Raw genomic sequence first — 16,501 nt, forward strand, 5'->3', positions numbered from 1 at the left:
ATAAACAAACTGTGCATTGTTGACAGAAGCCGGTTGGGTTACTGAGCACTGGATCGTGTACTGTAGAGAGCAGGGCTTTTGAGTTTTGCAGAAAGACAGGCAAGAGGATATTTTGTTAACTGTCTTGTCAAGGGGTAGTGAACTTGTGGACTGGACATCTGCGACACACTTATTTCTCGCTCACAATAAGAAGACTTTTGCCGTTTAAAATTGCATCTGGTTAAATCAAGGGAAAACCAAGCTCATGTTATTCTCAAATGGCAAAGACTTGTTCGCTATGTCTCCTAAGATTAAAACTATAATGATCTAGGGATCATTATAGATCAGAATTTGTCATTTAAAACTCACATTCAAAGGCTTGTGTCGAAGTTAAAACTAAAATTAAGTTACTTTTTTAGAAATCAATCCTGTTTCTCCTTCCAAGTGAGAAAACACTTGCTTCGTGCAAGTTTTTTTACCTTTATTGGATTATGGTGACCTGCTTTTTATGAATGCACCTGCCCACTACCTAAAGAGGTTGGATACTGTCTACCATTGTGCTTTACGTTTTATTACTGGCTATAGAAATCGTGTACATCATCGTTCTTTGTATGCTGCTGCTAAATGTCCATCTATGCATATTTGCAGACTCTCCCATTGGTTGGTCTTATTTATGTATTTACATGTGTAAAAACCACAACCAACCACAGCCTTCATTCTCACAATTTCATACAATTGATTGTCCCAAAAATCAGAAAAGGACTGGGGGGAAAGCTTTTAAATACGCTGCCCCTGCTTCCTGGAATAATCTGCAGAAGGAACTAAAATTATCCGAATTGGTTACATCAATTAGAGATTACGTTCATCTTAAAGGAATGAGAGAATAACTCTTTTACTCAGTGTGACTGTTTTTGATGTCGCTCTCAATTGATCTGTTATTGTATTCACATGTTCATACGGGATATTGTATTTGTTTTAAATGTTATATACTTAGGTAGTACATGTATTTTGACTTTTGTTGCCATGATGCCAGGTCTCGCTTGGAAATGAGATTTTTAATCTCAGTGAGATTTTTACCTGGATAAATAAAGGACTAATAATAAATTTAAAAAAAATACAGTTTACTGGCAGATGTTTGTCGGTCCCTTTCTAAGCTGACATTATGTTTCAGCTGTTGTTATAATTTTTTTTTTTAAATCTAATGTCTTTTGCAGTTAAAATACATTCTTAGAAAACGCCTACATGCCCATTTATCCTGTTTGAACCTGGTGAGTTCACTGGTTATGACATCCTCCATTGTCTTAATGCTTGTATATATATACAGTAGATTGCCCTGATGTCTTCCAATTGTTTGCATAGACAGTTTACAATACAGCTGACAGTAAGTTCACACACAAGAACTGTAAGCTAGCTATTATTACGAGGAAGGCATTATCCTTGTGATGACCACAGCTGAGCTTATTTCCTTCTTTAACACAGGACTTTGCACTTTGCCGCTTAGTGTTTGCTCCTGTCAGCACTGCGGTGTGTGTGGTGTGTGTTTGCTTTTATGTGATTAGAAATTATTAAGGTGAGCTCAAATGGCATCCAGCGTTTCTCTGTAAGCGATAGGCTCTGTTCATCAGTGCCATAGGCGCTCTTCAGTAAACAAATCTCTGCCTCACTCATTAACAGAGAGAGGGGCTCCTGTGTGTGGCGCGAGTACACACCGAGCTAGCTGTTCAGGGTAAACAAACATTACTAACACCCAGAGGGTAAATATAAGAGATGGGCATTAATCATGGCTTTACTGACTGATTGTTTTTGAGTGTGTGTTTGTGTGGGTGTTAGTGACTATGTGTGTGGGTGTTTTGTGTCTTTTAACTCAGTTTGCATCAGCCTGTGAGTCGAATCCTTGAGAGCTTGTCTTTCAGGTTTTCCTGCACGCCCACACGCCAGCACTTGGACATAAACACCCACAGGGCGTGGAAAATGCCTGACACGTTTATAGAACAGTTTTTTCCTTTTAGAGTCAGTCCGCTGCTCTGGCTGCAAAAGGTGTGTACTCAGTCCACCTGCTCCACTGAGAGCTGTCATCTTTGTGGCAGCCAACATCATTACGCTTTAAAACACACTCAGTAGACCCAGCATGGCGGAGGAATGTGTCCCCGAGGATTTAGACCTGAAAGGGATGGGTGAGGAGGAGCTGTGGGAGCTGATTAATGACAACCGCCATCGGATCTCGCTAGGAGTGCGGCCGTGCATCTTGATCCCGTACCTGAGGCAGGCCAGGGTTCTCAGTGAGATGGACGAGGACGAGATCCTTTCCTGCCACAACCTCACAAACCGCTGCATGAGAACGAGTGAGATTTTCATTGTTTTCATGGATTTTAAAGTCAGTTGAAACTCTGTCCATGAGATGATACAGTAGACTGCTGAGTTAACCACTTAGAAAAGTGTAGCAGCAACATATAAAATCATCATGTCACACTGACAGAGTTTAGGTGTATCTGTAAAAACAAAATTCTTCAGATTTAGAATTGTGATTATTTGCATCGCTGCTGTTGCTTGATGACATTAACTCAAAGGTTAATTTGGAAGTCTCATTGTAATCTACTATTTCTAGGCCACATGCTGGATCTGCTGAGAACCCAGGGAAAGAATGGTGGTATGGCCTTGCTGGAGAGCTTAATGATTCACTACCCAGCACTCTACACCCAGGTGACTGGACGCAAACCCAGCACTGAGCCCTCAAGATTCAGTGGTGAGTGGCTCAAAGGCTTAGTATGTCTTATGGATGTGTTTGTTCTCTTTGTTCTGCTGACTGCAATCCTTGCACTCTCTTTCAGGCCTGATAAAATACTCAGAGCTGACTGAGTATCTGGTCAGAGCCGTCACAGGGATGCAGAAAGAGCTGCAGGAGGCCCGTAACGAGGCCAGCAAATTGAGAGCACACTGCGCCTCTCTGGAGGCAGACATCAGTCAGATGATGGAGCAGGAGATGAAGTCCAGAACCCTGCGCACCGACAACGAACGGATCCAGAGACACTTGTGCTCTTTGCAACGTGAAGTCACCAAGCTGAAGGATGAGAAGTGTGACTTGTATATTCGCTACACAGCAGCAATCGAGGAGAAATCAGCTGTGAACGGGCGGCTCCACGAGCTAAACCTTCAGGTCAGCGGATGTCATTAGAGTCTGTTTGTTCACTGCAGGAGACCTTCTGTCTGAGTCTCAAAGCTGTCATCCCTGGGGAAAATCCTCAAAAGGCTGATGTTAAAGAAGTGAAATTAAAGCTTGAAAGGATTAGACAGTGCCAAGGGATGCTTTTTTTGTTTTGTGTTCACAGCCTGAAAAAAAGTTGTGTATTTTGCTGTGGTAAATGTTCTCCCGCTTGAGACTCAGACTCAAGTGACACCTCACAAGTAATCTGAGATAGGTATTTAGCAAAAAGTCTTTGCTATATACAGGAGCTATGGGGTTTAAGTTACCAGGCAGAACAAATGAAAGGCAAAAGTGGGAAGTGTTCAGGATCTTTCCTTCTGTAACATGTCACACTTTCCTTTTTTAAATTGTACTCTAATGATTGACCCATCCACTCAAAATCAAAGTCCTTCTGTCCTCCCTGCAGAAAGGGCTGCCATATTTATCCTCAAGCAAAGATAACAAGCAGGCTCCACAGTTCTTATATGCTGCATTTGGTTACACTGTCATGAATGCATTTATCTTTTTTTTTCTTTAAACTTTTAATCTTCAGATTTGACCTCTACAGATTCAAAACAAAAGGATATTGCAAAAGACTTTTCACTGGTTTCCTCTAAAGGCACAGCAAAAGCTCTAAACTGCACATATGAGGTGTTGTAAAGCTACTTCAGTATCTGCAGTTATTCCTCCCACAAGTCTCCAAATCTTGGAGAAGTATAGCGCTAAATTGCTGCTGTTTTTGTGTGAGACAGTACGTAGGCATGATGAAAGGTCATTTTGAATGTGGTCATAAAAGTCTTTTTTTCTAAATAACAAAATTGTTATTTCTATTATATTTCCCAGAAACATTGTTTAGTTGGGTGAGAGAACTTTTTTTATGACAGTAGATATTCATGTTTGAAAAGACTTTTGTTTAAAAAAACAACGCCCCGCCCCTCCCTGAGCCTGGTTCTACCGCAGGTTTCTTCCTGTCAAAAGGGAGTTTTTCCTTTCCACTGTCGCCAAAGTGCTTGCTTGTAGGGGATAATTTGATAGTTGGGTTTTTCTCTGTATGTATTTGTGGCGGAGGCGTGGCCCCGGGCGCAGCTGCAGGGGAGGAGTGCAGCAGAAGGCTCAACAGGGCGGCGCTGCGAGGCCGGTAAGAACAGCTGATGGTGTTTATGTACTGATGATGGTTTCCCTCCGCTGTTTTTATAGTGAGACGGGGAGGGGCGGCCAGAGGAGAGATCAGCTGGGCTCGTGAGCTGTCAGACTGTACGACTGAGTCAGCTGTCAAAACTCAAAACTCAAAGCTTCAATAAATGTGGAAGTTGGCAGTACATACCTGTGTGTGCGTGTGTCTGTGCCTGGTGTATTCCACAGTATTATTGTAGGGTCTACCTTACAATATAAAGCACCTTGAGGAGACTGTTGTTTTGATTTGGATAAATAACATTGAATTAAACTGAATTGAGCTGATGGGTAACAGAGAACTTGGTGAAAAGAGTCCTGTTTACTTCAATCATGCAAGCATATCAGAACTGACTTCAGATCATCAGAACTGTTTTGTCAAAGTCATTTCACCTCTGTTGTTTTCCAGCTGGTCAAAGTCATTTGATGAATTGAATATATTTCTCCTTTACTAGCATCTCTATCATTGAATCTAAAATCCTTGTCCTCACATAGTCAAGCCGAGGGTATTTAAAAGTAGAATAGGAGGCAAAGCCTGGCCTCTCTCCTGCGAATCAAGTTCCAAATTTGGATTTCTCTACCTTTAAGATTAGGCCTAACACATTCATTTTTCAAAAAGCTTGTAGTTAGCACTGGATCAGACGACTGTGAACCTTCCCTTAGTTCTGCTGCTGTAGTCTCAGGCTGCTGTGGGCTTCTTATAATGCCCTGAGCTTTTCTTTTCCCTTCACTGCTTCTCTCTCTCCTTGTTTTGTTTCTAGTAAACTCTGAACCTGGTTGCTTCCCACTGCCACCAAGTGCTTGCTCATCTGGGAATGGGGGTCATCTAATTCCTGAATTTAATTGAATTGTCTCCAGTGTCTCAGATTTACTGATTTACACTCTTTGTTTCTTACCACAGACTATAAAAAAACATAAAACACCTAATTAGATGTACAGTGTCTCAAGTCTTGTTTGTCTTGTGTGGTGGCAGGTGTATCAGCTGCAGACTGAGCTACAAAATGCCCAAGCAGAGAATGAATTCCAGAGGCAGCGGTCACTCAAGTCTGTTTGTCCTGAGTCACCACAGCTGCAAGATGAAGTCAGGAGCCTGCGCTGCCAGCTGGCGAAGGCAGAAAAACTAGACCCCGTGAGCGCAATTGTTCTTTTTTGTTTTTTAATATAGACCATTTTTTTCACTCATATTCTTTAGAAGGTGAGATCTTATTTGCTGCTCCTGTTGCATCAGGCTCGTCAGGACATCCTGGCTCAAGACCTGGCAGAGGCCATAGACAGTCAGGTGGAGCTAGCAGAGCAGCTCCGATCATACAGGGAGGAGAACGAACAGTTGCTCAGAGACAAAAAAAAGGTGTGTTTGTTTTGGTTTTTTTCCTTCAGTGGTTACAGTAACCAGATCAGGAAATGTCACACAAATTCAACCAGTTATCTCTGATGGAAAGTGAGCTTTTCAGACTCCCACTCAGCACCATGATGGGCAAAAGTATTCAGCTGCTACTTGGAGAGTTATTGTTACCTAACACTAATATAAATAAACCATGAAACCATGAATACCACATACTTCTTTATATAATAATTGACTTTCTAATGTAACATAGACTTAAAATTGAAGCTAAATTGGCAAAATATGCGTGTACTTGTCAGCTCTTGGATCAGAACGAGTCTCTGAGCCTCCAGGTGCAACAGCTGACTCTGGACTGCAAAATGCACCAGCAGAAGAGCGCTGTGATCCAGAACCAGATGAAAGCTCTCCAGGCCGAGAGAGACCAGGTAAGGAATTGACGACGGTGCCTCTAATCAATCTTTCCTGAATTTGATAAACAAATTAATTAACATTTTCAAGCTGCATTTTTCTGTTTTAGACTTTACTTTTACGGAGAGCATCGGTTTTGCTCTGGTTCATTGTTGCGTTGTTTCAGTGCTTTAAGTGTCAGATAATACGCCGTTCTTCTGTACTTGTCTGTTGTGTGCGTAGGTGTGTGTTTATGTGTCTTTGATAAAGGACACAGTGTACGCGCCTCTCTGTTTTAAATAATACCTTTCTTTTAAAGGAGCGGTATTCTGTTTTTTTCTAACATGTTCTTACCTTCACATGAAAACATCATGAAGAAATGATCCACTTTAAAGTCATTTTACATCAGCTGTCATTAACTTGAACCCTTTCCTCTGAAAACAATGAATTAAAAAATTCTACCACACCCTAAAAACTGTCAGATTGCATTTAACAGCATTTAACTGCTTCACTGAAGCAGAGGAATTTGATTTGTTAGACAAGTCTCGAGCGGATGGTGTGACGCACACACAAGCTCGAGGAATGCAGGTGTTGGAGTTCCACAGCACAGAATAATTAAGATCAAGACAGTACCTTCAATTATATAACTACTTCTGTAGGCATAACATATTCAGACTTACACTGCTTATAGTTTGGCTTTGCTTGTTGTTTAAAGAAAAACTTTAATCTAGTGTAATTTGAAATTGTTTAAAAAAATTAAAAGACAATCAACTAATGACAAAAAATACTTACTTTACCTCACTGTGCTTTGTTTTCTACATGTATATGTATATTTGTATTTATCTGACGCTGCGCACAACATTTCCTCTGAGTTTTAATAACAAGTATCTCAAGTATTCTCAAGCAAAGAGGATAAAAAAATGCTCCTATTCCTACGAGTATTTCCTTGGAGAATCATGTTAGGCATACAGATGTCCATTTCAGTGTTTCAGTAAGAAACTCTGTCACCAAATGCAGGTTTATCACATTAAAAGTCTCTATGTTCAGGTTAGCCCAGATGGAAACTCTTTAAATCACTGATTTTTCTCCCTTTTTTCCCCAGTTTTTGAATACTGTCTGAAAATGCCAAAACATAAGAACTTTTTTTTCATGTAAATTATCAGAGCGTGATCAAAGTATATCTTACACACCTGAAAAATATAACTGACGCATTAACTATTTAACAAAGCTGTTTCCCAAACTAGAGCTTCTGATACTCTTGTCTCGCCCGGTTGTGCCTTAAAGTCTCCCACTTCCTGTTTCACTTCCTGTTTTCTGGTGGTGATTTAAAACATAATTGGACAATAGCTTTCCTAATAATCAATTAGTAACTCAGTGTGCCATTGGAACACCACAGAGATGCTTTCCACAGCATGTCTTTTATCCTGTCTTCCTTCTCTCACCCTAACCGGTCGCAGCAGATGGCCCCGCCCCTCCCTGAGCCTGGTTCTGCTGGAAGTTTCTTCCTGTTAAAAGGGAGTTTTTCCTTCCCACTGTCGCCAAAGTGCTTGCTCATAGGGGGTCATTTGATTGTTAGGTTTTCCTCTGTATGTATTATTGTAGGGTCTATCTTACAATATAAAGCGCCTTGAGGCAACTGTTGTTCTGATTTGGTGCTGTATAAATAAAATTGAATTAAATTGAATTATACCGTATATTTCATTAAAAACTATAAATAATTTAATATAATTATATTAATCATTCATTTAAAACCGATCAACTTGATGTCATAAAGAACATTTCTAAGTGTTGTGTTTTGGTATTTATATCTATATGAGGTTTTTCAAGTGAGTGATGTATTACTCACAATGACTTGGAAACACAGTACTTCTATTTTTAAGCTTCCATCGAGTATTGTTCCAGAGGTGTGTTTGCTGAAAGGTGCTGAAAAATAGATCGTTGTCTGCTGTTGGCGCCGCTTTGACAATCGACTGCATACCACATGCTTGTATCCAAGCCAGTATGTACTTTTGTATCTCAGCAAACAGAGGCCTAAACTTGGCTCAGCTGGGTCTGTGTGTCTGACTAAGAATCAAAGTAGTTTCATGCACAGTCAGCTAAACGGTTTTAAATAACTGTCAATCAGCGCTTTGGGTGCCTTGAAAAGCGCTATATAAATGCAATCCATTATTATTATTATTAATCATTCATGTGCTTCTAGGCTTATCAGTCCAGGGATGAGGCCCAGGCCATGATCGCACATGTCCTGGCTGAGAAGGACACCCTGCGGTGCCAGCTGGTGGAGCTACAGGAGAAGGTGTTCAGCTTACAGACCAAGTGCAGCTCTACAGAACTGCACCAGAGCTCCGAAGTAAATTTTTTAAACACACACATGCTCACGTATGCACAACACTTAGAGGAAAATGCTATTACTGACTAATTTCATGTCTACCCTAAGGAGACGGAGGGCGGCTGGGATAGTCTGAGTTCCAGCAGTGATGAATGCCCCGTATCATCTCGACGCAGACTCTGCCGCATGGATGCAATTAATCCTTCAATGGTTTCCTGCAGTTCAGAGGTGTGTGAGTGTGTGAAATAGCTGTGAAATGCTCTGTTAATTTTTCCCCACATGTAATAATATAATCACGTATTTTAAATCTGATGTTTTTGTACAGCTCTCCAGTTTCAAAGAATAGAGTTAATACAGTCACGAGGATTAGGGTCAACTCGTAGAAGTTAGATGAGGTGGAGGCAAGGCTGTGGCTGGCTGACGTGTGGAGTGGCTGAGGAGTTTTTGCTTTGTAGCCTGGAATGATTCTAAGGAGTCATCTCAGGCACAAAGAAAACAGTGCAGACAAAAAGCAACAAGAGAAACTAGGGCTTCTTGTCTAGCGGCCTGATGAACACTGTGGCCACTTTGGTAGACTCAGTAATGCAGTGAGTAATGGATGAAATCTACAGCTGCCAAGCTGAATAGACAAAGAGTAGGTGTGGCCGGTCAGGCAAACAGTAAGAGTGACTAAAGAACCACACCTGAGCACATCAACACAAATCCCTCTTTTCTTCCACTCACTGCCAGCAGAGGGTGGTTAGATTCATTTCTAAAATGGACAAAATCTGTAGGATGCACCTACCAGTCTCTGTTAGTGCTTCCAACAATGCACCCAACAGTTTTATAGTGGCAACTCTTCGCCATGAGTAAAAAGTTATTTATTTATGGCGTTCAACTGCATGCAACCAATATTAAATTGGGTGCTGGCACATTATCAGTGGGAAAAAAAGGTGAGATGGAGACAAAACCAGTCACTAGTGACAACCACCAGAGTTCAAATACCATCATGTGTGATCAAAGCCTGATAGCACTGCTCTTGAGATTAATAATGAAAAACCCTGACATATCAGTTAACCGCAGTGCACAGAGTGGTATGTTCCTGCTTTCTCATTCAAACTACACACTTGTGACATACTGTCGCTTTTCCTGCAGTCATGATTTTATGTTCTGTGTCTGTGTTGGCCGTGTATATTGGCTTGTGTGTGTAGTGTGAAGATGGTGCTACGTGTAGCATGCGGTCCCGAAACGCTGAGCCTCCCAGTCCAGACTCTCTCCGCCGAAGGAAGGAAATTCTGTATGCAGAGAGCAGGTATGCCTGTGTTTCCTAGAAGTGCATATCAAAATCTCATAATTTCTTACTGACATTATGAGATTTTGGGAAACATTTCACCAGAACAGATGAATGAGCAGTGTTGCTGAACTCTGCATTCCTTTCTGTGTTCATATCATGGCACAGTTTCAGGTTGATTATTGATTTACAACACAAAAAGAAAGAAAGTGCAATCGAGAGCTAATTAAAGAACACAAGTTTGTTGAGGAGCCACAGAAGTTCTATTGAAATCACAAATTGAGTAGACTTTATATACTTGTCACAGTGTCTTGCTGTTGTCATAGCAACCCACCAAACCAGTCTGTAGACATTATCTCCATTTATCACACGCTTCTTTGCGAAGTAAACTCAGTGTAAAATGCATACCGTCATTGTTGTGTGCATCCATATTTGTTGGATCTGATAAGGGCACTTGTCTGTATTTTTTTTCTTGTAGCTCAGAGGCAGCAGAGACTGACAGTCTATTGGACGACTTTGTGTTGCTCCCCAGCGGTGTGTATTGAAAGCATTATTCTTCTTTAAATTACTGTATATGTGTGCAGAGATATCAGAACGAGACCTTCTTTCCTTCTTGCTCTCACCCACAACTGGAACGGCAGATAGCTGCCCGTTCCTGAGCCTAGTTCTGCCAGATTTTTCTTCCTGTTACAAAGGAGTTTTTCTTTCCCACTGTCACCAAGTGCTTTCTCTATTCTCCATATTTCTCATAGGGGATCATCTGATCACTGGTGTTTTCTCTCTATTATTGTAGTACATTCTTTACCTTATAGCTGTTGTTTGAGGGGAGTTTCATTTGCTTTTGTCCCCTGTTGTATCTTTGCCAACGTAGAGTGACACATTAACCCCAACACATTATTTCCTGGGAAACAACCGTGATGTCCAATCATTAAACATTCTCTCTTTTGTCCAGTGGTGAACAAGAGCATGCAGACATTCGGGCTTTCCTCTCGTAGGAGGTCCAGCTCTCACAGGTGAGACAGTGACACGAATTTTTAAATAGAATTAGATTCTACTCTGCCCAAAGGGTATGGACACTTTTAAGGCCAATCATAAATCTAATGCAGGCTATTAATCACAGGGCATACAGGACATTGTTGATCACTAGCTGGTGAAGTGAAAACAACTCTTCAACAGTTGAGAATTTTACACCACAATAAAAAACCTCCTCAGTGTCTCAGATCACATTCTTCCACACTTACTTCTTACACTTAGTAACTTGGGATCATATGTCCATGTATAAAAAAAAAAAAGTGCTCTACAAATAACCGGATATTGTTAGTGTGCACTGCTGTAGCAAAATCAGTCCAGGAGAGCAGGTCCACTTTCTACTAATCCCAGTGTGCAGGAATTATTTGTAATTATTAGTGATCAATATTTGCTAAATAGCTTGAATAACTTCCCTAATTTTTCATCGTCAGCCTGTCAAGATCCTCAGTCCCTCCCTTCCTGATGCGTTCTCGTCCAAAAGCGATCCGTGTCAGTGGCAGAGTTCTCAGCATCTCCTTCCAGGGTGAGGCGCTCCTCAGCCAGCTGGCAGTAGTGGGGGGCAATAAGACGGGAGTGTTTGTGCATCAGGTGACTGAAGGCAGCGCAGCTCACAATGTTGGCATCAGCCCCGGGGCTCAGATAGTGGAGGTAGGTGCAAATGTGTGCGTAAAAGCAGTTTTTCTCCTTATCACCTGTTGTGAAAACGCTGTTGGTCTGCAGGTGAAGTACGAGAAGAATCAGAAGGCTCTGAGGATGGTGCTGGAAGATTCCACTTTAGAGGAAGCCATGTGGGCTCTTGGCCAGGTTGCAGGCATCTGTCATCTCTCCCTCCGCCCCAGGCAAGATGGTACGTCATATTTCTTGTACTGATTCATCGAGAACTTACACACGAATTGCGTCAGATTTCCATATAACTTGCACCATAACCGGAACACCATTTTACTGTAACCCTGCATCGCAGCCTTCTATGTAGCTTGGCGTGCCTCCTGAGAAATGTGACTACATGTCGGGTCAGCGCATACCACAACCACTTAAAGGCTGCGGTATAGGGATAAAAAGAGTTTCCAGTTGCTACGCAAGTTAGGAAGTAAATTTCCCGCAAAGCCTAAATGAAGTTTTAGTCTCATCTTGAATCACTTATATGCCGTTTTAGTGGAGATGTTAGATCTCGCTCTATGACTTGTCTGCAGTCTTGAAGCCAAATTGTTCTATGTTATTTTTTTCTTCCACACTATTATCTAAACTTACTGAAGCTGTAAAAATGCCCATAAACATGTAAGAGTATTGGCAGTACTGTATTATACTTTGTGTTTGTTTTACACGCGTAGCCGTGAAATAAGACTTTATGGTTACAGCTGACTTCAGGAAGGAGGCAGCTTTGGTTGACATTAAAAGGATGCCTGACATGAGGAAGTAGAAACTGGATATGGTGAACATGCTGCATTCATGAGGGTGTTTTTGTTTTGCGTCAAGCAAAGAATTCAGCTCTGAAACCTGTCATTTTGAAAAAGTAAACCACATTTTTTGGCACGTATCCGAAGACAGAACATAATAAAAAAGCAGGGCCTGCATGGTTGACATAATAAAATGATTGTTTGTTTGCTATTCCCTCTCCTTCACGCGTTGCATCACAAACTGGTCTTTTAAATGTTCTCAGCAGATTTTTTATGTTCTCATGTATTCAGAAACCACACCTGATTTGATTTCCCCGTCTTCTTGTGCACATCTGGCCCGCTCTGGCTTGGATGCTACTTAGTGACTGCACCCTGGCAGTCCACTTCTGACCACTTCTGCATTTTCACCATGACCCTCAAACTATCGAGTAAAATCTTAATTTTTATTGCGTGGATCATTGCTCGCGAGGAGAGCAGAGTGTTCAAGGAAGTTCAGTTTGAAGGAGTGCTGTTTTTGCTACTCTGGAGAAGCTCCAGCCCTCATCACAGACACACAGGTGTAAGTGATCAAAACGGGACGAGCTTTGAAAGGGATCTGATAAAATAAGGTCTAGTATAGGTTTAGTTTTTATCTGTGAATTTTATAAACGCATCTTTACAGGTAAGGCTTGTGCTTATGTTGGGTGTGAGGATTAAGCACAGGAGGTAATAAAGTACAGTTACCATGAAAGTATATTGTTCTTTAAACTTGACATTATGTTAGTTCTGGGATGAAATGTAGAGCATGTACAGCAACTGACATCAGTTCTGAATATCATCCACATGGTGTGTACTGCAGAGTGTCAGTCCAGTGGTTTAACGTCCTCTTCTGTCTGCTCAGACTACGAGGCGCTGCTGCAACAGCTGCAGAGCAGTGAGACATCATCAGGAGACTCCTTCTACGTACGTGTCAACATGTCCCTCCCTGCCGGCCCCGGAGGAACCCTGGCTGTGTCCTGTAACGACATCCTGCATGTGACGAACACGCGGCCCGCCGGCACCGAGGACTCGTGGCACGCCAGTCACGTTCACCCGTGTCAGCAGCTGGACCTCCAGAGCGGAACTGTTCCCAATTATTACAGGTTGGTGCACTGATGAATGAAAAGTTCAGGTTCACAAAAGGCAACTGTGCGCTCTTCAGATTATTCGAGAATGGAGTCAGATCACTACTCACTGATTTCTTGATGTCACAGGGCACAGCGGCTTCTGATTCGAGCTATTGAGGATATGAGCTTTGAAGCAAAGAAGTCTGAAAAGGTAAGAATAAACTAAAGCACTGGGTTTTTGTTGCTTTGTTTAGTTTTTTTCACAAGTTACATCTTTCCCCTAATTAACTCCTGGGAATATTCTTCTGCTTCGTCAGGGTGAGCGTGTGATGACCCAGAATACACAGAAGACTGTGAGGATTGTCAGCACTGGGCGCCAGGGCAGGAACCCACTGTGGGTCAGCGTGGAGGAGGAGAAGAGCGCGAGTGCAGAATCAAGTACAGTAACCCCAGTGGTCACAAAACAGCAGAATTACTCGGGGCCTCATATTCTACAAACAGCCAGTGAATCTCAGCTTTAACTGCACTTAAAAAAGAGATCTATGGAAATATTAGTGAGATATAAACATTTGCACTGTCTATTCTTTCCACTGCAGATGCAACATCTGCACCCAAAAGTTGTGTAACTCTCATGCCCTACACCCTGGTGACGCCACGCTATCCGCCTGTCTGCAGGCCTGTCCTGCTGCTGCCCTCGGTGCTGGGACGCATCCTGGACAAGAAGCTGGCCAGCTGGCAGGGCTTTCAGCTCTGTGAGCCTGGTAAGAAATGCTCTGTCGATATAAGCTGACATGAAATCTTATGTGAATCTCGGCTACAGAATAAACAGCTGAAGACAAATTGTTAGATAAGCGGGAGGGACACGGTTTCCTGAGCTGACTCATGTTTTATGGGCGAGATTGCTCATACACCTCCCACTCTATTTACGATTTCATGCTGTAATGGAAGCATAGTAAATAACTGGTCTCATACTGTACAATGGAGTTTGTGTGTTACTGTAAACCAGGAAGGAAATAAATATCAATAAAAGGAGGACAGCAGCCATAAAGTGTAAATCTTTACCATCATTACAGCAACATAGGCGTAGAATATTTAGAGGAAATAACAGGCTACACCAAACGAAATCATTTAATGTGTGTTTCCAATAATACACAGCATTATCTTGTGTGTTATAATCTCTTTCCTCTCTGCTTCAGAGGTGCTGAGCTCCAGTGAGCATGCAGCCCAGCTCCAGAGGTCTGAGATCCTGGAGGAGGTTGAGCAGGGTGGGAGCCGCTGCTACACCCTGCAGAGTGTCGAGAAGGTCATGAAGAAGGTCAGAGCAAAGAAGGAAGCTGTGGTCAACAAACTGTGTGCAATGCTAAACAGATGATGGCCAGTTGAGCCGCAACTTTTGTACAAATATGAATGAGATTTATGTTGTAAAACTTACATTTTGGTTATCTGATGACTTTAGCACCATCATCAGGTTTAAACCAGTATTTTACTTTATCACAGTGCCAGAGATTCTTTAAAATGTATTTCATGTAACAGCACTGCGCTTAAATCACACTTAAGCTAATTTTATTTATTTCTTCATAACCTGCAGGGCATCCACTGCGTGCTGCCTTTAGGCCTCGACTGCGTGCGCCGGCTGCAGCGCTCTGAGATCTTCCCCATTATCATCTTCATTGGCCAGTCTGCACGTAGCGCACGTAAACTGAGGTAGATTCGTCTTCTTCATCTCACGCAATGCCACCTCATGCTTCTGATATTACATTTTTCTTCCGATTGTAAGCAGCGAGAGAATGCTGGGCAAAAATAATGAGTCAACATTTTTCCCAGAAAACCTTCCTTGTTTTTCCAGTTAGACTCCATGGCACACAGATTCATTCACAAATATCTTAGAGTTGTAATTTAACTTCATATTTTCAGACAAGTAAAACAAAATACAAAAGGGACTGATGTATTCATGTATAGAGTTTAATGGGAAAATTCCTTTTTTAACTAATCTCACCTTTATTAGTGCAGCAATAGCAGAGACAGGAAATCAGGGATCAGCTGCTCAACCACTGAGCTCCAGATTTTTTTTATTGTTGAATAAAGAGCCCAGGCCAGTTGTGCAATTATGCCTACTAAGTAAACACATTCTTCCATACTTACAGATCAGTTACTTCAACTGTATGTACAAACAATATCAGCAAGTCTAAAGCAAAAACATTTCCTTCCTATTCTATGTGAGCGACTTTTAGAAAAATAAATAAGTGTAAAGAAATGTGTTGATATTACTTCATGTTAATACAAAAGTTCATAAAAGCAGGAGGTTATAGTTTATTTATCTAACTTTTACGTTAGGTCAAAGCTGCACCGTCACAGTCAGACAGAGGAGCAGCTGCTGGCGTGTTCGAGGAGCGAGGAGCCGCTGCTGGACAAGCTGCCGTGTCTGTATCACAGCGTGGATCCAGAATCCTGGTGTGACCAGACCTCCCTGCTGACCAGCCTGCGCACCATCATCTGGGAGGAGCAAAAGAAGATTGTGTGGGTGGAGCCTGACCTGTGGTAGGGCAAGAAAAGGCAACAGAAGAAAAACTCAGAGCATTTATGTAAATAATGGAAATTTCTTTAAGGGCTTTTTGTTTACTGGATCATGAAAAAACACATTAATATTAAATGGATAAATAAGCTTTACAAGAAAACTTTTTGTAAACACGAGTATGTATCTGTGATACTTTATGAGTAACTGGAGGACCGTTTAGTGTGCATGTAGCTGCATTACTTACTGAGAAACGTGTTTTACGCTGCCTCCTTTTTTTGACTTATTTGTTTAAAACAAACATGTGTAGTGTCCTCTAAAGACACAGGTTTTGTCATGAAACACACGCTTGCATTTACTGCATCTGTACAAAATGTAGATAATTTTTCATTTTCTATGTTTTCTTGCTTACATGCTGTGTTTTGTAAGTCACACCCTTGATTTAGAATAAAATAATAATAATCTGAGCTGTTGTGTCACGTGGAGTTTCAAAGTGAGATTTCATTGGAGATGGTGCATTCTTTGGTGCGAGTGTGAAATGAAGTGCTGTAAGTACAGATAAGTGAATGTTGTTTGTCGAGACAGCGCACGCCGGGCACTATTACAGGTGTTTTGTTTGTTTTTTTGAAATTAAGCACAGCTGCAGAGCATCATGTGATTGGTTTAGCTTGTCACAAACAGCCTGTTCCTTTAATTTTTTGAGCAGTGTATTACCTGTGTTAGCAGTAAATCTAAACAATATCAAAAGACATTGCTGACTTGTAGAGGAAGTGAAGAAAAATCTCTCCAGGGTGTGGATCTTCAGAGAATATCAGCGCAAAAT

The 16,501-nt window shown here is 41.6% G+C and overlaps 1 protein-coding gene across 3 annotated transcripts; it reads left to right on the forward strand.

The window, feature by feature from the left end:
* The first annotated feature begins 1,158 nt into the window (after positions 1 to 1,158).
* On the forward strand, positions 1,159 to 16,145 carry card14 (caspase recruitment domain family, member 14). 3 transcript variants are annotated; one of them, XM_026169880.1, is made up of 20 exons: positions 1,159 to 2,321; positions 2,585 to 2,722; positions 2,808 to 3,133; positions 5,304 to 5,459; positions 5,559 to 5,678; positions 5,972 to 6,097; positions 8,260 to 8,409; positions 8,497 to 8,616; positions 9,579 to 9,679; positions 10,137 to 10,192; positions 10,611 to 10,671; positions 11,119 to 11,335; positions 11,408 to 11,534; positions 12,962 to 13,202; positions 13,314 to 13,377; positions 13,484 to 13,670; positions 13,763 to 13,927; positions 14,363 to 14,481; positions 14,755 to 14,870; positions 15,501 to 16,145. In XM_026169880.1, the coding sequence occupies exons 1-20, from the start codon at positions 2,108 to 2,110 to the stop codon at positions 15,706 to 15,708; spliced, it is 3,012 nt and encodes a 1,003-aa protein (XP_026025665.1). In that variant the 5' UTR covers positions 1,159 to 2,107; the 3' UTR covers positions 15,709 to 16,145. The 3 variants fall into 3 exon arrangements, with proteins under 3 accessions (XP_026025665.1, XP_026025666.1, XP_026025664.1); XM_026169881.1 differs by having other exon boundaries at positions 13,484 to 13,604; XM_026169879.1 differs by having other exon boundaries at positions 11,119 to 11,534; positions 13,484 to 13,604.
* The last annotated feature ends 356 nt before the right edge of the window (positions 16,146 to 16,501 follow it).

The sequence above is a fragment of the Astatotilapia calliptera genome, chromosome 6, assembly GCF_900246225.1.
Source record: "Astatotilapia calliptera chromosome 6, fAstCal1.2, whole genome shotgun sequence".
NCBI lineage: Eukaryota > Metazoa > Chordata > Actinopteri > Cichliformes > Cichlidae > Astatotilapia > Astatotilapia calliptera.